The sequence below is a fragment of the Schistocerca gregaria genome, chromosome 3, assembly GCF_023897955.1.
Source record: "Schistocerca gregaria isolate iqSchGreg1 chromosome 3, iqSchGreg1.2, whole genome shotgun sequence".
Lineage (NCBI taxonomy): Eukaryota > Metazoa > Arthropoda > Insecta > Orthoptera > Acrididae > Schistocerca > Schistocerca gregaria.
The window spans coordinates 152010590-152035652 of record NC_064922.1 but is presented as its reverse complement, the minus strand read 5'-3'; the positions used below and the strand labels follow the sequence as shown (position 1 = coordinate 152035652).

Sequence of the window (25063 nt, the reverse complement as noted above, 5' to 3'; positions counted from 1 at the left end):
TATCACAGTTCCCCAACGTATGGATACTCGATCCTAAATATTTACAATGTTTTAACGGTTTAATATTTATTTCGGACGTACTATGTTCCTCTCACTACCAGATATTCTGCTTTGCTCATACTTTTCCTAAGCTAGCCCCCTTCAAACGCTTCCATTAATTTCTTTATCATACATTTAACATCCTTCCCCTCCCCTACTTTTTTCTATCAGTATTTGATCATGGGCAAATTATTATGAGCATATAGTTCCATAGAGGCAAATAATTCTTATACCTTCGCACGACTATTTCACCTTTCCAGTGTATAAAGCAGCACTCCGTCTTCAGGCGCAAGCGGCCCATCGGGACCATCCGACCGCCGTATCATCCTCAGATGAGGACGCGGATAGGAGGGGCTTGTGGTCATCACACCGCTCTCCCGGTCGTTATGATGGTTTTCTTTGACCGGAGCCGCTACTATTCGGTCGAGTAGCTCCTCAATCGGGATCACGAGGCTGAGTGCACCCCGAAAAATGGCAACAGCGCATGGGGGTCCGGGTGGTCACCCATCCAAGTGCTGGCCACGCCAGACAGCGCTTAAATTCGGTGATCTAACGACGGTGTATCTACTATGTCAAGGCCGTTGCCATTGTAGTGTATACTTCACATATATTTTAAATAGGGTCGGAAACGTACTGCAGTCCTTCTATGTCGTTTCGATGCATGCACTGCCTCACTCAACTTTCTCCCTACTTTGACAACTGCCTAACATTGCTAGTATATTCTACATCTTCATTTACATCTATTTTCCACAAGCCACCTTATTGTGTGTGGCGGAGTGTACATTGTATTCTAGAGTCAGTTCCCCTTTTCTTGTTCCATTCAATACCAAAGAACGTGTAACAAACCACGCTGCTCTTCTTCATATCTTTTCTATGTTCTCTATCAGTCCTGTCCGGAGCTGGTATTTTGCTGTGCTTCTACAACTATACACTTCATCGTTTCCGGTGATATTTTGACGTGTACAGAAACATACGCTATTTCTAAGTCTTCAAATACACAGACAAAAAAAAAAAACAACATCAAAAAACAGTTCAGCTACATTAATGAAAGTTGGTAGACATGTTTCTACACCTGAAAGACGATGTGAATCCAATTAGGCTATTGCGCCACTTGTTTAAGAGTGGCACTAGAAGCGGAACTATGGGAATGCGAATCAGGTTTGCTGTAAATTCAAGCTGTAAAGGTCGTGGCCGTTATTTACGTTTCAGATTGGATTTGGTGAGTTGACGCGTGTCAAGAATGCCTTTAGGCGACAAAGACGCCATTGCCATTAACTGACTAACTTTGAACGACGCCATGTAATAGGGCTACGAGAATATGGATGTTCCTTTTGCAGTACTGCGGAATGTAGCGAATGTACATGACTGCCGTCAGCGGTATTCACGAATTCACGAGAGTGTACGGCCGCAGGAAGACCGAACTCCGGACGACCACGTGCCACTACACTACAGGCCATTAAAACTGCTACACCAAGAAGAAATGCAGATGGTAAACAGGCATTCATTGGACAAGTATATTATACTAGAACTGACATGTGATTACATTTTCACGCTATTTTGCTGCGTAGATCCTGAGAAATCAGTACCCAGAACAACAACCTCTGGCCGTAATAAAGTCCTTGATACGCCTTGGCATTGAGTCAAACACAGGTACAGCTGCCCACGCAGCTTCAACACGATACCACAGTTCATCAAGAGTAGTGACTGGCATATTGTGACGAGCCAGTTGCTCGGTCACCATCCACCAGACGTTTTCAATTGGTGAGAGATCTGGAGAATGTGCTGCCCAGGGCAGCAGTCGAACATTTTTGTATCCAGAAAGGCCCATACAGGACCTGCAACATGCAGTCGTGCATTATCCTGCTGAAATGTAGGGTTTGGCAGTCATAGAATGAAGGGTAGATCCACCGGTCGTAACACATCTGAAATGTAACGTCTACTGTTCAAAGTGCCGTATATGCGAACAAGAGGTGACCGAGACGCGTAACCAATGGCACCCCATACCATCACGGTGGGTGTTACTCCAGTATGGCGATGACGAATACACGCTTCCAATGTGCGTTCACCACGATGTCGACAAACACGGATGCGACCATCATGATGCTCTAAACAGAACCTGGATTCATCCGAAAAAAAAAGACGTTTTGCCATTCGTGCACCCAGGTTCGTCTTTGAGTACACCATCGCAGGCGCTCCTGTCTTTGATGCAGCGTCAAGGGTAGGCGCAGCCATGGTGTCCGAGCTGATAGTCCGTGCTGGTGCAAACGTCGTCGAACTGTTAGTGCAGATGGTTGTTGTCTTGCAAACGTCCCCATCTGTTGACTCAGGGATCGAGACGTGGCTGCACGATTCGTTACAGCCATGCGGATAAGATGGCTGTCATCTCGACTGCTGATGATACGAGGCCGTCGGGATCGAGCAATGCGTTCCGTATTACCCTCCTGAACCCAGTGATTCCATATTCTGCTAACAATCATTGGATCTCGACCAACGTGTGCAGCAATGTCGCTATACGATAAACCGCAATCGCGATAGGCTACAATCCGACCTTTATCCAAGTCTCCTTCTTACACGAGGCATCACAAGAACGTTTCACCAGGCAACGCCGGTCAACTGCTGTTTGTGTATCAGAAATCGGTTGGAAACTTTGTTGTCTGCACGTTGTCGGTGTCGCCACCGGTGCCAACCTTGTGTGAATTCTCTGAAAAGCTCATCATTTGCATATCACAGCTTCTTCTTCCTGTCGGTTAAATGTATCGTCGGTAACACGTCATCTCCGTGGTGTAGCAATTTTAATGGCCAGTTGTACACTAAGAGGGAAGACGTCGTATTCTGCTTATGGCTCTGGCGCACCTCACTGCAGCTTCACCATCAGCTTCAGCACCAGTGGACACCATAGTGACACAATGAACTGTTAAAAGGCAGTTACTTCAACGACATTCCGATCCAGACGCCCTGTAGCATGCATTCCACTGATCCCGACCACTGCCATTTGCTACTTCAGTGGTGTCAAGTGACAGCTCATTGGCGGGCAGGGAGGAGGTCTCAACAGACCTCTTGTTGGAAGCTGGTCCTGCCTCGGTGGCAGTGATGGCCGTGTGTTGGTTGGAAGGAGGTCTGCAACCAACCTGTCTGCCTACTAGACACACCGAAACTATTCGAGGAGTTATGGTCTGGGGTGCCATTTCGTGCGACAGCAGAAACAGTTTTGTGATTATCCTATGCAACCTGACGGCACATTGGTAAGTCAGCCTGGTGATTCGACGTCTTGTGGTACCATTCACGAACACCATTCTAGAAGGTGTTTTCCAGCATGATGACGCTGCATTATCTACAGATTGTGGGCATGTTGAAGCGTGGATATAATTTCAAAGAATATTCTTAAAAATTAATTTTACGTACTAGCGATTCATCAAGAACATTAACAAATTTAATCACACTATGTGACCGTGGAAGTAGTTACCAGGGAGTAACTGATGAAATCAAATTCAAATTGCTTTTAACAAATGGAAATTTTATTCGTAAGAGCATTTTTTCTGAGCTTTCGGGCTAAGAACCTTGCCGCTCCCTTCTGACACGGCCGTAGTCACGACCGTTCACAACCTCTGAAAGACTACGCTGGTGCAAATCTGCAACACACCAGATTACCTAAAAGTAAAAGTTTTAACAATTCACACAAGCACGCAACCTATGCACCCCATAGCAGGGATGGAAGTTGTACAAAACACTAAAATTAAAATATTGCAACTTGATTTTAACTTCTAAGAAAGTCTTACGGTGGAAGGGTGGCAACTTTATATACTAAAATGACCATTTAAATAAAAGCCCGTGAAACGCAGTCTTACATAAAATTATACAAGGTTGGCCAAACATGCTCTACAGTAACTGCCTAACAAATGCGGACGAGAGACAGACGAGCAAGCTAGGGACAAGAGACTGACCAAGAAAACAAGCAGAATTTAACGAGAGTAATCACACAACATATAACCAATCACTTCTAATAAACGGCGATTTCTCGATAAGACTTGGCGAAGCGCCCCCAAATCGCCCTCCCGAACCGTCCGCTGCCAGCCGCTACAACGGACGCAGGAAGGCACGCCGATCTCCCGTCTCACGGCGTCGCAGCCCGCGCCGGCCAGACCGATGTCGTGGGTTGACTCCTGTTGCTCTCGTGTCGACCGCAAAGCTACTACCCCTCGCTATACGCCGCGGCCCTCTGGACCCACGTGGCGACTTCACATGCGCCACAGCTCACGGCGGACAAGTCATCTTGCGTCTCAATGCGCGACCGACCAACCGATCGATCCAACCGCAAATGACCATTGCCTGAGCAAACTCGAGCAGACTGGCGGCCTAACGCACGGACTCAGATGCAGGAAGTAAGCCCTGACCGGGCGACCACTCGCTGGGTTCTTTTACTGGCGGACTGGAAAGACACTCATTTTGCCGGCCATTTTTTACTCTTCTTCAGAATCGCTTTCCTTGCCATTGCCAGTCTACTTTTTATATCCTCTCTACTTCGACCATCATCAGTTATTTTGATCCCCAAATAGCAAAACTCCTTTACTACTTTAACTGTCTCATTTCCTAATATAATTCCCTCAGCATCACCCGACTTAATTCGACCTCATTCGATTATCCTCGTTTTGCTTTTGTTGATGTACATGTTATATCCTCCTTTCAAGACACTATCCATTCCGTTCAACTGCTCTTCCAAGTCCTTTGCTGTCTCTGACAGAATTACGATGTCATCGACGAACCTCAAAGTTTTTATTTCTTCTCCTTGGATTTTAATACCTACTCTGAATTTTTCTTTTGTTTCCTTCACTGCTTGCTCAATATACAGATTGAATAACATAGGGGAGAGGGTACAACCCTGTCTCACTCCATTCCCAACCACTGCCTCCCTTTCATGACCCTCAGCTCTAATAACTGCCATCTGGTTTCTGTACAAATTGTAAATAGCCTTTCGCTCCCTGTATTTTACTCCTGCCACCTTCAAAATTTGAAAGAGAGTATTCCAGTCGCGTTTCTGAAGAAGAGAAATTTGTTAACATGGAGTATAGATTTAAGTGTCACGAAGTCATTTCTGAAAGTATTTGTATGGAGTGTAGCCATGTATGGAAGTGAATCATGGACGATAAATAGTTTGGACAAGAATAGAATCGAAGCTTTCGAAATGGTGCTACAAAAGAATGCTGAAGATTAGATTGCTAGATGAGGAAGTATTGAATCGGATTGGGGTGAAGAGAAGTTTGTGGTTCAACTTGACGAGAAGAAGGGATCGGTTGGTAGGACAAGTTCTGAGGCATCAAGGGATCACCAATTTAGTATTGGAGGGCAGCGTGGAGGGTAAAAATCGTAGAGGGAGACCAAGAGATGACTACACTAAGCAGATGCAGAAGGATGTAGGTTGCAGTAGGTACTGGGAGATGAAGAAGCTTGCACAGGATAGAGTAGCATGGAGAGCTGCATCAAACCAGTCTCAGGACTGAAGACCACAACAACAAAGAGAGACATACTAGCACTCCGACCGACAGACAGACATTAAGTGGCTAACAAATGCGGACGAGAGGCTGACTCAGGCTGAACCCGAGTGACCACCTGGCGAGCTCATAGCGCCCCTTAAATGCACGTGAACAGGCAACCTTTCCCCTTTCCCACCAGAGGGAGAGAGCAAAGGTGCGATTGCCACAGCGGTGCCACCGCCAGAAACGGAAGGCGTCTGCTTCACACTACGCGCTGCGGCGCGCTCTTTCCCCTTTTTTACCACGGAGGAGGTATAAGTAGGGGGAAGCAATGTATTCGATATCTCATCCAGAAACGTACCCTCTCGAGACTTGGACAGCAAGCTCCACCGCGATGCAGAGCGCCTCTCTTGCACAGTCTGCCACTTGAGTTTGCTAAACATTTCCGTAACGCTATCACACTTACCAAATAACCCTGTGACGAAACGCGCCGCCCTTCTTTGGAAGATCTGTTACGGATCCCATACTGATGAGCAATACTCAAACATAAGTCGAACGAGTGTTTTGTAAGCCACCTCCTTTGTTGATGGACTACATTTTCTGAGGACTCTCCCAATGAATCTCAACCTGGCACCCGCCTTACCAACAGTTAATTTTATATGATCATTCCACTTCCAATCGTTCCGTACGCATACTCCCAGATATTTTACAGAAGTAAGTGCTACCAGTGTTTGTTCCGCTATCATGTAATCATACGATAAAGGATCCTTCTTTCTGTGTATTCGCAATACATTACATTTGTCTATGTTAAGGGTCAGTTGCCACTCCCTGCACCAAGTGCCTATCCGCTGTAGATGTTCGTGCATTTCGCTACAATTTTATAATGCTGTAACAGCATCATCCGCGAAAAGCCTCATGGAACTTCCGACACTATCTACTAGGTCATTTATATACATATTGTGAAAAGCAATGGTCCCATAACACTCCCCTGTGGCACGCCAGAGGTTAGTTTAATGTCTGTAGACGTCTCTCCATTGAGAACAACATGCTGTGCTCTGTTTGCTAAAAACTCTTCAATGCAGCCACACAGCTGGTCTACATCTATATCTACATGACTACTCTGCAATTCACATTTAAGTGCTTGGCAGAGGGTTCATCGAACCACAATCATACTATCTCTCTACTATTCCACTCCCGAACAGCGAGCGGGAAAAACGAACACCTAAACCTTTCTGTTCGAGCTCTGATTTCTCTTATTTTATTTTGATGATCATTCCTACCTATGTAGGTTGGGCTCAACAAAATATTTTCGCATTCGGAAGAGAAAGTTGGTGACTGAAATTTCGTAAAAAGGTCTCGCCGCGACGAAAAACGTCTATGCTGTAATGACTTCCATCCCAACTCGTGTATCATATCTGCCACACTCTCTCCCCCATAACGTGATAATACAAAACGAGCTGCCCTTTTTTGCACCATTTCGATGTCCTCCGTCAATCCCACCTGGTAAGGATCCCTCACCGCACAGCAATATTCTAACAGAGGACGAACGAGTGTAGTGTAAGCTGTCTCTTTAGTGGACTTGTTGCATCTTCTAAGTGTCCTGCCAATGAAACGCAACCTTTGGCTCGCCTTCCCCACAATATTATCTATGTGGTCCTTCCAACTGAAGTTGTTCGTAATTTTAACACCCAGGTACTTAGTTGAATTGACAGCGTTGAGAATTGTACTATTTATCGAGTAATCGAATTCCAACGGTTTTCTTTTGGAACTCATGTGGATCATCTCACACTTTTCGTTATTTAGCGTCAACTGCCACCTGACACACCATACAGCAATCTTTTCTAAATCGCTTTGCAACTGATACTGGTCTTCGGATGACCTTACTAGACGGTAAATTACAGCATCATCTGCGAACAATCTAAGAGAACTGCTCAGATTGTCACCCAGGTCATTTATATAGATCAGGAACAGCAGAGGTCCCAGGACGCTTCCCTGGGGAACACCTAATATCACTTCAGTTTTACTCGATGATTTGCCGTCTATTACTACAAATTGCGACCTTCCTGAGAGGAAATCACGAATCCAGTCGCACAACTGAGACGATACCCCATAGCTGCGCAGCTTGATTAGTAGTCGCTTGTGAGGAACGGTGTCAAAAGCTTTCCGGAAATCTAGAAATACGGAATCAACTTGAGATCAACTAAGGCCTAAAGATGGCGCATGGAAGAGCCTAAACTGGTAGCTAGACAGTAAATAAGATCATAATGACAGCTGTAGGGGCTTCATTTTCTTACATTACTGCTACTCCTGCCGACGATGTTTCCTTCTTACTAACAAATCCTGAGTCCCGTAACGGATTTCGTTTGCTACCCATGTGGCGGTAGTTTCGCCAATAAACTTCGATGTGCTGGCTAGTGAAATGGGTGTAGGAAGTGAAAGAGCAGTGCACGCACGTGTGTACATGGTTGGTTTGCCTGCAGCGGGTACGCTGGTGGACGGCGACATCCGCGTCAACGGCCAGCCGGTGGGTCCCGGCATGCGGCGGCTCAGCGGCTACATGCACCAGCACGAGCTGTTCGTCGGCAGCCTCACCGTGCGCGAGCACCTCACGCTCATGGTGAGCACCTGCTCCAGGCTTTGCGCATCTGCTCGGAATTCTCTCTCCACACTTTGCTAGCCAACAGTTCACCATAATATCGTTCTAGCTGCATGGCCACAACAGAGGTAAGTGGGGCTCTTTGAACTGACAGGGCGATAACATACGGTGTAAGGTGTCAGGCAGATCCGACACCTTCCACGAAAGCCCTGAAAATGATAGCAAATCCGGTAATATGTCACATAGTTCCGAATAAATCCTGACATTAAATTAACCAAAGTAATACGATCAACGAGTGAACAAATGGAATACCACAAACTAATACAAGAACGCCTAAATGCATGTCATACCTTCCCACCGTGAAACAGACGCAGTTCCGAGGGGAGAAACGAGAACAGAAGCCGAGAGCAGAGCCGTGTTAAGCTAGAAGGCCCTACGATAAGGGACGGACACCCACATTCCGGGCTGACCGCCAAGACCACCCCCAGCCCATGTTAAAAGATAGAGCCCTCCAGAAGAACAGTATAGATTTTACGATAACACACCAGCTGCAAGTTTTAGCGTGAGACTATACGCGTCTCTGTTACGTAGCAAACATGAAAAACATTTTCCAACCACGAAAAGTATAACGTTTCTCATTGGATAGACAGAATTTTTGTAGGCGGAGCTTAACATTGAGACCCTGATTGGTCGGTTGAAAACACAGCCAGATACCTTTTTCTTAAACCAATTTCGGTAAACAGTAGTAAGGATAAGTTCGAGAGAGTTGCTACCGAGATGGCGAGGTGTGTGGAGCTTCGCCGCCGCCGCCCCTGACACTGCCTAACGACCGACAAGGTAATGAACGCACGCGATGCCGCATAACAGCGCATAAAGCTTCCCTCAGAACTGCAGAAGTCTCATCTGTTACACCCCCTTTTTACGTAATACTAGTGTCGATCGTCAATTAAAGCTCATGGTATCCACATTTGCTACAACAAGTTAAAATCTGAAACGCGATGATTTTTCTGTTATATAATTATTGAGAAGCCACATCCGCCACTGTAATTTATGACGAGTTAAATAAGTAATTAAAGATAACAGAGGGTCACTGTAGACCATTTTTGATAGTTTTCTCTTTTATGAAACCTAATTTAAACCTAGATTATAGATGTGACATGGCATAGGTCATCCTTCAATCCACTATAGAACTTGGAAACCCATTCAGGGAATACTCGTTCACATTTTTGTTGAACGCAGTTGGTTTTTATCATCCTGTATTAACATATTTCCTTTTATCTACAGTACAATTTATAAACAATGTTTTGTGAGTAGAATAAAAACTCCAATGGTAAACTTAACTGTTTTTTCGACGTTATTTTAACAGCTAACTAAAGTAGGAAAGCCTTGAACCCCTCCCACTAAATTTAGTTAGTATTAAGATTCTTTTACAGGGAGTGAAGTGGAGCTGACGCTGAAATCGTTAAGTAATTGATTATATTATTGCTAGTCTCACTGAGCTCTTCTGAAATCTACATGTCATGTGTGGTCTGACGTCTCCTTACCAGCAACAGGTCCCAGATTCAAACTTGTCAATTCCCTAAAAAACACGCTCAGAGCGTCGTTGAGCGAAAGCGGTAGGGAGACACGACTCAGAACAAAGAGGCACCACGTAGAATGTTCGAAGGGGTATTCTCTCGGTAACGATTCCCTTAGTGTTCACGACAAAGACCAAGAACGGACCTTCAGTTTCGATGAATTCTCCTATGTGAGCGACCACAGCGAAGGTAGACACAGGGCTGGTCTCGGGTCATTAACACCCAGTCCGTTTTGGTCACGACAGTGTCCTAGAGCAGACTTCGAGACTCAGAAAAATTCTTTCAATGTGTGTCGTCGCTTATAAGGTACACTCAGGGCTAGTCCTTTAAGGTACTGGGCAACGAAAAATGTGGGAGTCAAGCTTACCTGATTCTTTTAGTGCTCACAGCAAAGCCTAAGAGCAGAACATGCGACATTTGCATCAAAAGCAGCCTGTAAACGAACCAGTTGCACGCAAGTCTTAACAGGATTCACCGGACATAATAATGGGAGGTACAGGAAAGGTGCAACCGTCTTTTTTCGTGACTCATTAGCTACGGCGAGTGAGAGAACTCGACACTACTACAACCGGACTACGGCAGTCTGTGAGCCTGGTGTGGGATTACCATAGAGTAACCTATGCGTAAAAGAAATTAAACATTGAACTTCTTTGTTCTGTTTGTATAGATGTATACCCAGGAATGTAAATAGTTATCGTTACTTGAATTACTTGTGATTGGTTCCCGACTTCTTACTAGAGTTTGTAACTGAAGAGTCGGACTCAGTCCTGTACTACTGATTTAGCTAACGCCACTGTCTTTGGAAATGCTCGAGTCGGTGATAGATTCTTCATTCCCTAGATCGACAAGACATACTTTTACTTCAGAACGTCTCGTAACATTTTACACTCTGATAACTACTATCACCTGACCGAACCGCTAACAATGCTTATTAAAATGTAGTAGTTCATTCTGACAAAAGTAAAGTCTCGGAAATTTTTGGAAAGCTCCTATGGGACCAACTGCTGAGGTCATCGGACTCTAGGCTTACACACTTCTTAATCTAAGTTAAAGTAACTTACGCACGCATACCTGGCGGAGGACTCGAATCTCCGACGGGAGGAGCCACGTGAACCGTGGCAAGGCGCCCGAGACCACGTGGCTACGCCGCGCGGCAGTAACGTCTTACACTATCCTTCCCTACGATAACTGCTCACAGTTCTTTCGCATAGAACTTTGAGACCGAAACTAAACTACGTGCTCCTTCACTGCAGTTATCATATTACTGATGGACATGTACATCAGCCATATCCGAAGATTGAGGTGAATATCGTCATATTATGAAGCAAAAGACAAAAACAGTCCACCTTTGTGTCGCCATTTGAAACATCCTTCCTCAATCTGGTAGCTTGCTCCTACCTGTATTCATAGTACCGGTAGTCTGTCCTGAGTAAACACGCGTTTGTAGCTGTGTAATGCACGGGAGTTCTAGCCTTTAAAGTACTGGAGGTTTACTGCTATTTGCTAAATGAGAGGCTCGTCTTGCCACACCTCTTGTTGCTCGGATTGACGGAATCGGGAGGTAGATCACAAGGAGTGATAAGTAGTGACTCAGATGAAGGCAGCCTAGAGCAACAGCTGAGCGTTCGTTACAATTATATTTCATATCGTGACCTATTAACACAACAGTTTCACTGGATGGTACTGTGCTTCTAGCTTGACGTACATACACTCACGCACGAGGTATACTGATAAGCCAGAACATTATGACCACCAACATAGTAGCCTGTATGTCCACCTTTGCCGCGGGTGGCAGCGGCGACGCGCCGTGGTCTGGATGCAGTGAGACCTCGGTAAGTCGCTGGATGGGGTTGGCACCACATCTGCACTCACAAGTCACCTGACTCCCGGGAAGGGATGATGAGCTGTGACGCTACGTTCAGTCACATCGCAGATGAGTTCGATCTGTTTCAGATCTGGCAAGCTGGCTGGCCAGCACATCAATTGGAGCTCCATCACACTCCTGACCAAATGACATAGGGCATTATCTAGTTGAAAAATGCCAGTCTAGAAACATGGTCGTCATGAAGTGGTGCACGTAGTCTGCGACCAGTGTACGATGTTTGTTGGCGGTAATGTTCCCTTGCACGAGCACCACTGGCACTATGAATGTCTGCGTGAATGTTTCCCAGAGCATAATGAAGCTGCCACCAACTTGTCTCCTTCACGCAGTACAGGCGTCAAGGAGCTGTTCCCCTAGAAGACGACTGATTCGGCATGATGAAGAAGGTATGCAGGTCCATCAAACCGCGCAACGCTCTGTTACTGCATCAACGTCCAGTTCAGATAGTGACGTGCCCATTCCAGTCCTAGTTGCCGATGTCGTGGTGTTAGCATTGGTACGTGCTTGGTTCGTCGGCTGCCGAGGCCTCTCCTTAGGACAGTTCGATGCACTGCGTGTTCAGACACACTTGAACTTTGCCCAGCACCGAGGTCTGATGTTAGTTCCGCCACAGTTCACCGCCTGTCCTGTTTTACCAGTCTCACCAGCCTACGACGTCCGACATATGTAATGAGGGGTGGCTGCCCAACTCTACGACACCTTGGTATCGCCACGTGTTGGAGATACCCATCACAGCACTTTTAGAACAGCTGACAAGCTGTGCAGTTTCCAAAACACTCGTTCCGAGCCTTCGGGCCATGAGAATCTGCCCACGGTCAATCTCAGACAGATCCAACACCGACTCGAAGGAAGGCCTCAGCGCTTGTTCGTGACGTCACGTCAGCTAGGCACGGCGAAAGCCAGGTCTGTTGCAGGCATACCCAGAATGGTGGTGTCTCCCTCTCTGACACAGGAAAATGTGAGACTGTAGGCGGTATTTGACCAACACACATGGTTCTGAGAGATTTCTGCAATCAATTAATTGTGCAATTCATTACACTTCTTAACAAATAGTGTACTTCTGAACATAAATTTCCACCTGTTTTAAGGATTGACCTAGAAAAACAACTTCATGGTCCTGCAGCAACAGAATTCGTGTTTCTTTACCTTATTTGTAAACCTGAGGAAGTTACGTTTGTACTGGGTTGCTTTTACAAGAAACTGTGAAAATATTGGTGCCCTTCCTTAGGTATCTTGGTTGACTATGGGGTGAGGTGCACTGAATGTGAAACGTCCCCTTTGAAAAATTTATACACGACTGTGCTTAATCTGACCCACAATATTTTTAGCGCAACGCAATCTGACTTTCAATAATCCCTACAAAAGAATGGCCCTGATTAACATTAACCTATACCTTTCACAAATCACTTACCTCACAAAAAATCTTCGTTACTCGAACTCCTGCAATACAGCGAGCACCACTACTGCCAGCTAAATAAAAGATTCTAACTACGGAAGGCACTAACTACTGATAGGTATAGTTAGCAAATGAAAGATTTTAATAGAGAACAAACAGTGTATTTACCTTAATAGTCAAAATATATATGATAGTTCATGACATCCAGTCTTACAAATTACAAAACTCCGCCATCTCTCTCCCCACGTCCACCACTGCTGGCGGCTCACCTCCAACTGCGCAACGCTACGGGCTGTTAGCATCCAGTTGCCGCAGCTCAACACTACAATGGCACACAACAATGCAAACTAAACACAGACTGCACACAGCACAGCCAGTGATTTTTCATACCGAGCGCTAAGCGGCGTTACCAATAAGAAAACCTAAACAGCCTACTTACATAGCCCCATGCTCCCCACAAAAAATTTTTAAAAATTGTTTTGGGCAGTGGCCAATAATGATTTGATAAAATTTTTCATAATTACTATAACAAAGATATCAAATACACACACTTATTGATACAATGTTGGTCAGAAGCTAAAATTTTCTCACAGTCCATAAAGACAGTCCTGATCGTTCATCACAGTAAAAATGCAGTGTTTTTTTTCAAAGTCTGAGCAATAAAAGAAATTGCACTTGGAAGTAGTGGATTTCTAAGCAGTCTTGAAGAAGTAGTGTTGTCCTTCCAACGAAAGACAGTGCTGACTCTTGACATGCAGACAGGTAATGGGCCACAGCAGAGTCAGTCGACATTGAAGACTATCGGTAGGTAGGTCATCACTGAGCAGACCCACTGTAGTCCTGGTAGAGATTACTATTGGTGGGCCACCAGAGGTGCAGACCCACTGTAGTCCTTGTACAAATAATGGTATTGGTGGGTTGTCAAAGGTGTAGACCCACTGTAGTCCTTGTAGAGATGGCCAGCAGCCATCTGTTTGACTGTGCAGGCGCACAGTCACCATTGAAGAGCCTTGCGGATAATATAGCAAGTCCATAACCACCACTTATGCACTCACAAAAATTGTTTTTGAAATCTCCTTACAACCAGCAATGCTGTTATCCAGTCCCTTACTGAATTATTAACACACGTGCAAACACTATCAGTCCCTACTTCTCACATATTGTCCATATACTATGACCAACAGAAATGTGTGCAGTGAAATGTAATTTACAAGTTACTTAATTTGATGAACTGGTGTCAGTTACAATTTTATAACATAAGAATGCAATAACAAAGGTACAAAATACATCTTTAAAGAACATAACAATACAGATAACATTTGCAGTAGTACAGGCTTTACAAAAGAATCGAAATAGCAAATACATCAGTGTTACAAAAATTACGACATAAGTACATACATAAAAGACCAGAATAACTTTTGAAACATCAACTTCACACATGAGCATTAGAACAAAACAGAATAAATAATGTGTAAACATCTTTACAAAGTAAATAACATGTTATTAACGCAAATTATATTTGAGGATAACAGTATTCCTCATCATAGTGAATGTAGCTTAGTATTAGAAGAGAAAAAATTCTATGAAACAGCACACAGAGACAGGAAGAAAACAAATACACAAGGGTACACAAACACATAGTGGGATAATGCAAGGAAAGGACAGGGTTTGTTTTACTGCAGTATTTTGCATAGCGATCTCCCTTAATTCATCATTATTCCCAAAAAGTCCTATCTAAACCTGCTTTCTGTATTCTGTTCACATCCTCTTTCAAAAATAGTTTTTCTCCACTGTACACTACTTTTTTTTGGCCAAACCATTTTCTTAAAGCTTCTCAATGCTTTTCTTCCAATTCATCATAGTTAGTTTCTTATATAGTCTACCCCTCTTAAGCTAACTTAAATCTACTGAGCTCAGATGCTAAACTAAGGGATGAGGCAATGCAGCAGCACAAAACAATTTACACAAACAGCAATGTTAAAAAAATGGAAATTGGCAAAAAAAGGCAGCAATATTACAACTAATATAAGGCAATGCGCAGCAAACAAGAAAAAATGAATCCGTAGTAAAACTGGCTTAACAGAGTAATACAAAGTCAAATTCAGTAACATTGTGCCTGGTAAACAGCAGCAGCAGCAAATGCAACAGCTTATAACTAAACATGACAAAGCTCAAGCAGAAAAAATGTTACACTAAAGACAACAATGCCGATAAGGAGAATGTCTATTCACATCTTAATGTCTATGCCATTAAAGTGGTGCACCACAAAAATTTATTGTAAAAAAATATTACCATGTATTTGAAAAGAAAATTATATATGCCGTTCCTGTTACTAGTCCCTTCTTATTGTTCTTTCCTTTCCAAGTGCTCCTTTTTTTAAGAATGTGGATCATAAAATTATTATTTAACAGATCTGTTGACAGAAAGTTTTCACATTAGCAAATGCATTTACTTTTATTTTATAAAATCAATGATGCAACACAGCTGGAAAACAGATATCAAATGAAATAAGCAACTATGGACAAAGCATAAAAATATCATTCAATAGTCATGTGACATTTCATAAGTTAGTAGAATTCTCTCAACTCTCGTAGAAAGACGTTTGTTATAATCAGGTGTCAGATGTAAGTATCTTTCTCAGTAATGAGCGTGTCGTATTTGCGGTGCTTTCTACAAAGGAATGTCAATAGAGAGGATAATGGCCTTTTTTTTTACCTGTGCCTCTGAAAGGCACACACTAATGTCTTTCTTTTGTCAGGTGGTTGTCGCGCATTACGTGCAGGTGGTCACTTAACTGTCTTAACGAAATATTTACGACACCAGTTTCCGCTACAGTGGCAGTCTCATGTAAAAAATTTCACAGGTCAAGAATTTGCGTTACACATCTGTAGAAACAAAATTCTATTAATATAACAGTGTCCAAAAATTTTTTGGCGGCCTTGTGATACATTCACGCGTATACACACATTTCATAACTCTTAAAGTACGATTCTTGGTTTCCAACATCCTTTTTCACAAACCAGAGTCCCTAACCACTATTCATTATTCCGTCCGCTATTACACATATGTATATTCGTCGACACTTCTTCAATATGTCATCATAACAGATACGTAGCATAACCAAATAACTCATATAGCATCAGCTTAAGCATACTTCAGCAGCATAATTCACATCGTCGATGTAATAATATCATAACATCTCAGTCAATTCTCAAAAACGTCGTAGCTTCCTCCAATAATTTCAAAACCTTAAAAAAATTTCTCTGCTCATGTCAAGTGTCATCTACCTCAAACGTACTTTAAAAATCATGATCCCATACCAAATACACCATTCAAAGCTCTCATAGTATCACAATGGTTCTGAAAAAGTATGAACAGTTCACAAAGTACAGACAAAATACAATTTCATAAGTGTGAAGTTATTCAACCGTGTAATTACGTAAACATCTGTCACTGAAGTAGTAAAATTAATATTTGTCTCTCTCAGTTAAATGATCAGATAGCTGTGTAATTCTGTGTTAGAGAAATATGGTACCGATGTGTAAAGTTGTATAAGCAAATAACATATTAGCTAGGGTTCCTTGTGCTTGCCAAACACATGGTACACAAAGTAAGCGTGTACCCCCATAAGGCAGGGGTCGCCATATGAAACGTCCCCTTTGAAAAATTTATACACGACTGTGCTTAATCTGACACACAATATTTTTAGCGCAACGCAATCTGACTTTCAATAATCCCTACAAAAGAATGGCCCTGACTAACATTAACCTATACCTTTCACAAATCACTTACCTCACAAAAAATCTTCGTTACTCGAACTACTGCAATACAGCGAGCACCACTACTGCCAGCTAAATAAAAGATTCTAACTACGGAAGGCACTAACTACTGATAGGTATAGTTAGCAAATGAAAGATTTTAATAGAGAACAAACAGTGTATTTACCTCAATAGTCAAAATATATATGATAGTTCATGACATCCAGTCTTACAAATTACAAAACTCCGCCATCTCTCTCCCCACGTCCACCACTGCTGGCGGCTCACCTCCAACTGCGCAACGCTACGGGCTGTTAGCATCCAGCTGCCGCAGCTCAACACTACAATGGCACACAACAATGAAAACTAAACACAGACTGCACACAGCACAGCCAGTGATTTTTCATACCGAGCGCTAAGCGGCGTTACCAATAAGAAAACCTAAACAGCCTACTTACAAATGTTAATGAAATATCTTGCGATTGTACATGTTGGAGGAGGGGGTGGGGGCAGAGGAAAAACTTTTATTATCTTATTTCTCCTTTCAGTTGACAGAGGTGAATATTTATCTTTTCTAATGCGCATATTTAAAAAAGTTGAAGCTCAGCAGTATTTTCGAGTATGAAGCCATTTTGCTTCCTGTTTAAAATTCCTTTCGTTGAAAACGACTGTTGGACATTTACACATATAAATTAGTTCCCATTTCCAGTGACGATGTCAAAGGAAAAATAATAAATAAATAAAAGAAACGAGTTTATTGTAAGGGGGTTGCGGTAAGTTTCGATAACAAAATGGATCAAGTAAATATAGTTTCTTGAATGTAAAATTTCCGAAGCTTCCACTGGGACAAAGCATCTTCTCATAGTGATGTACGTTTGTTTCGACAGGATACAGTAATAGAGAACTATGATCTTCATTTGTAGCTTTACGATAGTAAGAAAATCTATCATCTAAATAAAACTACAGAATCCAAAACAATACCGAACAGTTTGTCCGAAAATGAGAAATTTATAGTGATAAGAACGTCCAGGCGTTTCTGCGTGCAACAGACCTGGCGTTCGCCGTGCCTAGCTGACGTGACGTCACCAACAAGCGCCGAGGCCTTCCTGTGAGTCGGTGCTGATAGATCGCGCTCCTTTCCCATTCTACACGTGGACAGCACGCTCACTGACGCTATATGCACCTTGCGTGTGTCTGTCTCAGTCAATCCTCGCCTGCTGATGCTACTATCGTCTGGAAGTGGTTTATATCGACAGTACGTTGGTTGTCATAATGTTCTGACTGCTCAGTGTATATTTCCTTCATTAACTCAGACATTATGGAACTCAAACACATGTTTTGGACGATATGTCGTGGCAAAGAAGTGGTTTGTCATTTTATCTGTCGTTCCTCCTGTGTTTTGCTTTTGACAACAGCTTCATATTAAGCGTTGCACAGGTGCATCAGTGAGTGGCCACATCAAACAGACGAATCAGTGAGGCCCTGTTGTCTAGCTTTCCCTCGGCTGTCTGCACAGGCGCGGCTGAAGATGGACCGCCGGACGCACAGCAGCACCCGCGACCGGCAGCTGCAGCAGCTGCTGGCGCAGCTGGGGCTGGAGGACCGTGGTGACGCGCGCATCGACGGCGCCCTGTCCGGCGGCGAGCGGAAGAGGCTCGCCTTCGCGGCAGAGGTAAGGGCTGCCCGTTCTGTGCTCTGTGTGACTGACATAAACGTCTGTGCTAAACACCTTCAACATGCTAGTGCAACGACCTAACTCCTCTGAAATGCCCCGCTAAACCCGCAGGACAGGGCAGATAGAACAAATTGTGGAAAAGCGTTAAAATAAGGGGCTGTCACTTACACTCGAACATACAACTTTATTATTTGATCAAACATTACAAGAGCCCAAATTTTTTTTTAAACACACAGCTTTAATCTTTGGGACTTAATTACCGGCCACTTCAATTTAAAAACGACTGAAGACCAATGACTTCAAACGCAAACATAAACAATTTTAAAAGCAAGCCTTATCTTAAAACAGTTATTTTGTTAGGCTGAAGTAAACAAGTTAAGGCCGAACACTTAAATCTCCAAAACATTATTTTTTTTAAATACCAAAGTCCTTACGTGAAACAGTTCTTTAATTTAGGCTGAAGGCCTTAAGAACCAACAACTGAAACTCAGACTGGCTGAAGGCCGAAGACTTAAAAATTCAATAGGTTGAAGTAAACAAGTTAAATTCAAATTGGCTGAAGGCTGATGACTTAAAAAATTAAAAAAAAAATTAAAATGCCAAAGTGCTTACGTGAAATAGTACTTCAAGCTAGGCTGAAGGCCTTAAGAGGAAAACAACTCTAATTTAAAACACAAAACCGGCTAGAAGCCATACAAGTACGAACAATCAGAACAAATTAAAAAAAAAGTCGTACACACAAGAGCGCCCAGATGTTTGAGGGTCGGCCTGTAATTCAAACACTAACGCTCGCTTAGGTGAGACAGGCAGGCGGGCCAACCATTCACGATGCGACGACAACTCAACCGACCGACAGTCAGCGGACCCACCGACAAGATGACTTCCACTTCACCCGACCAGTGCACAACAGGGAACTCAACGGCACAACGTGGAAGATACTGGCGCCCACAAGCAATCATACACGCAGCTGTCAAAATACACACCGTGCTGGACAGCAACAACACGATGAGGCAACTACACTGCCTGACATTTACGTCAACGCCCAGGGCCGGTAACGAGAGCGGCCACAAGGCAGAAGATTCCGCTGTTGCACTTCAAATAACAAAATACAGTGAAACTCCACCGGAGGGTCGTTAGAATTTTCCAACTTGAAAACCACTTTGTTTCTCGCTGGAATTTCCAAACAGCAGACAACGACACAATGTTAACAGTCTTGACTTGCTGGTAGGTTAAATCAAAACTCAGCTTTCGTGTCCAGGGTCGGTGAGCCACTGAGCTCGTAGCAATGGGAACAGCGACACACTCTCCGACACCGCGTAGAGACCGCCAGCGGGCCCCGGCCAAATTACGCCCGGCGAGATTTCCTCACTGCTCCACGCCAACCGACCGATTACTCAGAGCCAGTACTCCGACAACATTTAAAATAACTTGTCAGTCAAAATCAGTCAAACTACACACAGTTTCACGAACACTTGCTGTGGTGTCACCGCCAGACACCACGCGTGCTAGGTGGTAGCCTTTAAATCGGGCGCGGTCCGGTAGTATACGTCGGACCTGCGTGTCGCCACTATCAGTGATTGCAGACCGAGCGCCGCCACACGGCAGGTCTAGAGAGACTTCCTAGCACTCGCCCCAGTTGTACAGCCGACTTTGCTAGCGATGGTTCACTGACTTCTACGCTCTCATTTGCCGAGACGATAGATAGCATATCCTTCAGCTACGTTATTTGCTACGAGCTAGCAAGGCGCCAGTATCCGTACTATTGATATTGTGAATCATGTATCATAAAGAGAGACGTTCTTCATTAAAGTTAAAGTTAAGTATTCCACCAGCTACGTCCATTTTTCTCAATTCTATTTCCCTTGTCATGTTCCAGACCTCACGTCGGCCTGCGTGAGCTAAAACGCGTGCATTTCGGCCTCCTTTAGTTATACGGGTTGGCTCTTCTGCCAACCACAACACTTGCACGAAGAACTAGAAAATACTAACGGCAGTGCCTGTACAATAACAAGGACGAATCACGGCACACACAACCAACCCATAAGCGATCGCCGGCCAAATACACGTCGTCCGACAAGACGACCGACCGACGACCAACCAGTCACCACTCCGATCATGTGTGTCGGCAACCGCCGGGCAAGTCATGGCGGTCCACGCCCCGAATGAACTTGTGCCGCGTGCTAACTCAAACACTGCTAGGTCCGAACTAACAACACACGACGACCGGGAAGTAACAGCAGTTCAGCAAAGATAATACGGAAGGGCCTATATCGATAAGAGCTGCTGCTGCCGCTCACGGGCAGGCAAGGCAGCAACTCAGTGACACCAGTAATTGAAAATTAGCATAACAAGGCGGCAGTACTGTAAAAACAAGATGTAAAATAAGAAATGGCACTAACACGATCCACGCACGGCTCAGCATCATCTTGTATCTCAAGAAATACGCCACTGATGTAGTAAATGAAAATCCGTAAAGCTGTATTTCGCCGCTATTCGGAAGGCTACATATGCACTCTGTAAACCACTGTCCAGCTGCTGTCTGTTAACTATTTTATTTGGCATGCAACGGCGCGGTTGTTTGTGGTTGGTCCCACAGAAACAATGCCATTCACGTTTCGGTAATTTCTTCTTCTGCAATCAGGTCCACAGTACAACCAGCAATATTACATGAGTCTAACGGGTGCAACAAATGTGTTTTCAGTATCAGGTTAGCTAAACGATCAACTGAAAGGTAGTTTACGAGTGAAAACTTTAATATATTGTCACTTGTTTGACAACAATACACTTCCAGTTCCGTGCTATCTTATAGTTTCCGCATTGACACGCAATAACATTCACTCATTATAGCCAGATTTTGGTGGTTAACCGAAACCGATAGCAAAAAGGTTACAAAACGGTTTATCACACAATTTCACCACAATGAATGTTCAGTTTGCGGTCACGGCTTATACATCACGGCACGCGTATTTTGGTTCTTCAACAGCCATAGTTTACAATTGAAATCGGAATTTCAAGTTTCCTGTTCTTCACACGTTTTCATTCACTTTGCGACACTCCTCGATCAAATTTATAATCACTGTTCCGCAAAATTTGCACATCAATTCAGATATCCGCGTTGAACACGTTCGAGCCTGAGCGCGGAACTGCACTTGGGCTTCACAGCTCAATTCTCTTCTCGTATTTTGATACGCGCGAGCGTACTGTTATCTTATTGGGTCATATACTTCGCAACAATCCAATATTAGTACTCAACCGTGCATCACGCGTCTTTTGTTTTTGATCAGTCATATTTTAATAGCTTTTATGAACGATTTATCAAAAGAATAAATTCATAAAATCGACGAGTATCAAAAAGGCAGCCTCTTAAATAACAAAATTATCATAAAATATTTCTTGTTTTCTCAGTCCATAAACTGGCTAGTTGATCTTTACAATTTACCCGGGTGTGGTTTACTCTGTCAGTACACAGTTCTCACGCTAACGTATACTCAGTTAGCAGACATAACAATACCCATTTATTTAATACTTCCATTCACATCATCATTGGCCGGCCGGTGTTTTAAAATTACCACACATCTCTAAATTTATCATTTAGATGAGAGAAAGTTACTTCAAAATTTAAACATTCATATACCATGGCACTTATGGCATCTTACACATTTAGTGAAATGAGTTAAAATTGCCGGCCGGAGTGGCCGCGCGGTTCTAGGCGCTACAGTCTGGAATCGCACGAACGCTACGGTCGCAGGTTCCAATCCTGCCTCGGACATGGATGTGTGTGATGTCCTTAGGTTAGTTAGGTTTAAGTAATTCTACGTTCTAGGGGACTGATGAACTCAGATGTTAAGTCCCTTAGTGGTTAGAGGCATTTCAACATCATCATTCACGCAAACAACTAAACAAATTAGCAATAATTAATGAAAGTCGCAATAATCACAACAAATACAGTTTCGTTTCCAAAATGTACAGTTTTAACTGCCTGATAATTTCGTAGTCCGTAAGATGCTGGCAACTCTCCGCCACGGTCGTAACTACTTGCAACTAGCTACTGGATCAGAACGCATCTGTCACGCCACAACCACGGCTCATTATATTTATTTGCTCGCTTCTGTTTCTTACGTAGGCGCGATGCAAGGCCCTAAGCTCATGCACATTTAAACATCGGTAGCATTCATATCCATTTAGGCACATTTCAGTATTCCTGCTCGTTGCACAAATCAAGGTAAATATGTATATTTCCAACCAATACTTTATGAAATTATTGGTACAATGGTAGAGGCAAGCTGGAAAAACACTGTGCTGAGTTGAGAAAGCTGTTCTTCTTTCCTGCTGATCCGTTGACAATGTTCCTTTTGCCGTCCTTTCCCCACAGCTGCTCTCTATAAGCAGGTTATTTGTACACCGTCCGCCCATAGGGACATCAGCTGGTTCTACAAAACACTCGTAGATCCCTGTCCCCCAGGTCTGGATTCTGTGGTTGCATTTGGCACTCAGTGTCACGTCTGCGCTCACCCCAGTCAAGACCATCGTCATTTCTTGGTACACCTGGCATCTGTAGAAGTAGTGAAGCAATGCTTCCTTCGATTCTTGAATATCAAACGCTTCTTTTCCGTCTGTATGCAGGCATCACCGCTTCATCAGTGACTGAAATAACGCTGCACTACGCTGGGACAACATAGGAAATCTGCAGTAGCCGAGTTGTGAATGTAATACCACTACTCGTGACTTATGATAAGATGAAAATTTTGACTTAGACTCCATGCTGTATTGTGGAAGGTACACTTCAGCAATGAGGTTCGCTAGGCTTCAGAGTACCATAAAACACAACACGCGCAAAAGTGATGGTCTCTATTTGTATCAAAATGGCTACCAGTAATACAGATACTGAGAGACGGTTTATAGTGAATCTTCTCACTTTTTATTACTCAGTTCGCTGTATACACTGAAGAGCCAAAGAAACTGGTACACCTGCCTAATATCGTGTAGGTCCCTCTCGAGGACGCAGGAGTGATGCAACACGAAGTGCCAAGGACTCGACTAATGTCTGAAGTAGTGCTGGAGGGAACTGACACCATGAATCCTGCAGGGCTGTCCATGAATCCCTAAGAGTACGTAGGGGTGGAGATCTCTTCTGAACAGCACGTTGCAAAGCATCTCAGATATGCTCAATAATGTTCATGGCTGGAGAATTTGGTGTCCAGCGCTGTTGATTAACCCCCGAAGAGTGTTCCTGAAGCCACTCTGTAGCAATTCTAGAAGGAATTGCCCACGTCCGTCAGAAAGCACAATGGACGTGAATGGATGCAGGTGATCAGACAGGATGCTTACGTACGTGTCACCTAACAGAGTGTCGTACCTGCACGTATCAGAGGTCCCATATAACTCCAACTACACACGCTCCACACCATTACAGAGCCGCCAACAGCTTGAACGGTCCACTGCAGACATGCAGGTTCCATCGATTCTTGAGGTTGTCTCTATACCAGTACACGTCCATCCGCTCGTACTTTGAAACGAGAGTCGTCTGACCAAGTAACATGTTTCCAGCCATTCGTAGTTGCCGGACCCAGGCGAGGAGTAAAACTTTGTGTCGTGCAGTCATCATCAGTAGACGAGTGGGTCTTAGGCTCCGAAAACCAATATCGATGATGTTTCGTTAAATGGTTCGCACGCTGACATTTGTTGACGGCCCAGCACTGAAAACTACAGGAATTTGCTGAAGGGTTGCACTTCTGTCACGTTGAACGATTCTCTTCACTCGTCGTTGGTTCCGTTCTTGCAGGATCTTTTTTCGGCCGCACCGATATCGGAGATTTCATCTTTTGCCGGATTCCTAATATTCAGAGTACACACGTAGAATGCTCGTACGGGAAAGTCCACACTTCCTCGGATATGCTGTGTCACATCACTCTTGCACCCGATATAGCACCACGTTCAAACTTAATTAAATCTTGATAACCTGCCATTGTAGCAGCAGTAACCGATCTAACAACTACGACAGATATACAGGGTGATTCAAAAAGAATACCACAACTTTAAAAATGTGTATTTACTGAAAGAAACATAATATAACCTTCTGTTATACATCATTAAAAAGAGTATTTAACAAGGTTTTTTTTCACTCAAAAACAAGTTCAGAGATGTTCAATATGGCCCCCTCCAAACACTCGAGCAATATCAACCCGATACTCCAACTCGTTCCACACTCTCTGCAGTATATCAGGCGTAACAGTTTGGATAGTTGCTGTTATTTCTCGTTTTAAATCATCAATGGTGACTGGGAGAGGTGGCCGAAACACCATATCCTTAACATACCCCCATAAGAAAAAATCGCAAGGGTTAAGATCAGAGCTACTTGGCAGCCAGTGATGAAGTGCTCCGTCACGGGCTGCCTGGCGGCCGATCCATCGCCTCGGGTAGTTGACGTTCAGGTAGTTACGGACAGATAAGTGCCAATGTGCTGGCGCTCCATCCTGCTGAAATATGAATTGTTGTGCTTCTTGTTCGAGCTGAGGGAACAGCCAATTCTCTAACATCTCCAGATACTGTAGTCCAGTTACAGTAGCACCTTCGAAGAAAAAGGGACCAAAAACTTTATTGGCTGAATTGGCACAGAAAACGTTCACCTTAGGCGAGTCACGTTCATACTGAGTTGTTTCCCGCGGATTCGCA

General features: G+C 43.9%; 1 protein-coding gene across 1 annotated transcript in view; it reads left to right on the top strand.

Moving 5' to 3' along the window:
* LOC126355290 (protein scarlet-like) overlaps positions 1-25063 on the top strand; it is a 142553-nt gene that overhangs the window by 10719 nt on the left and 106771 nt on the right. The window contains exons 4-5 of the mRNA XM_050005579.1: positions 7988-8124; positions 18233-18388. Of these exons, the coding sequence (XP_049861536.1) occupies positions 7988-8124; positions 18233-18388 (293 nt within the window). The remainder of the gene's footprint in view (positions 1-7987; positions 8125-18232; positions 18389-25063) is intronic.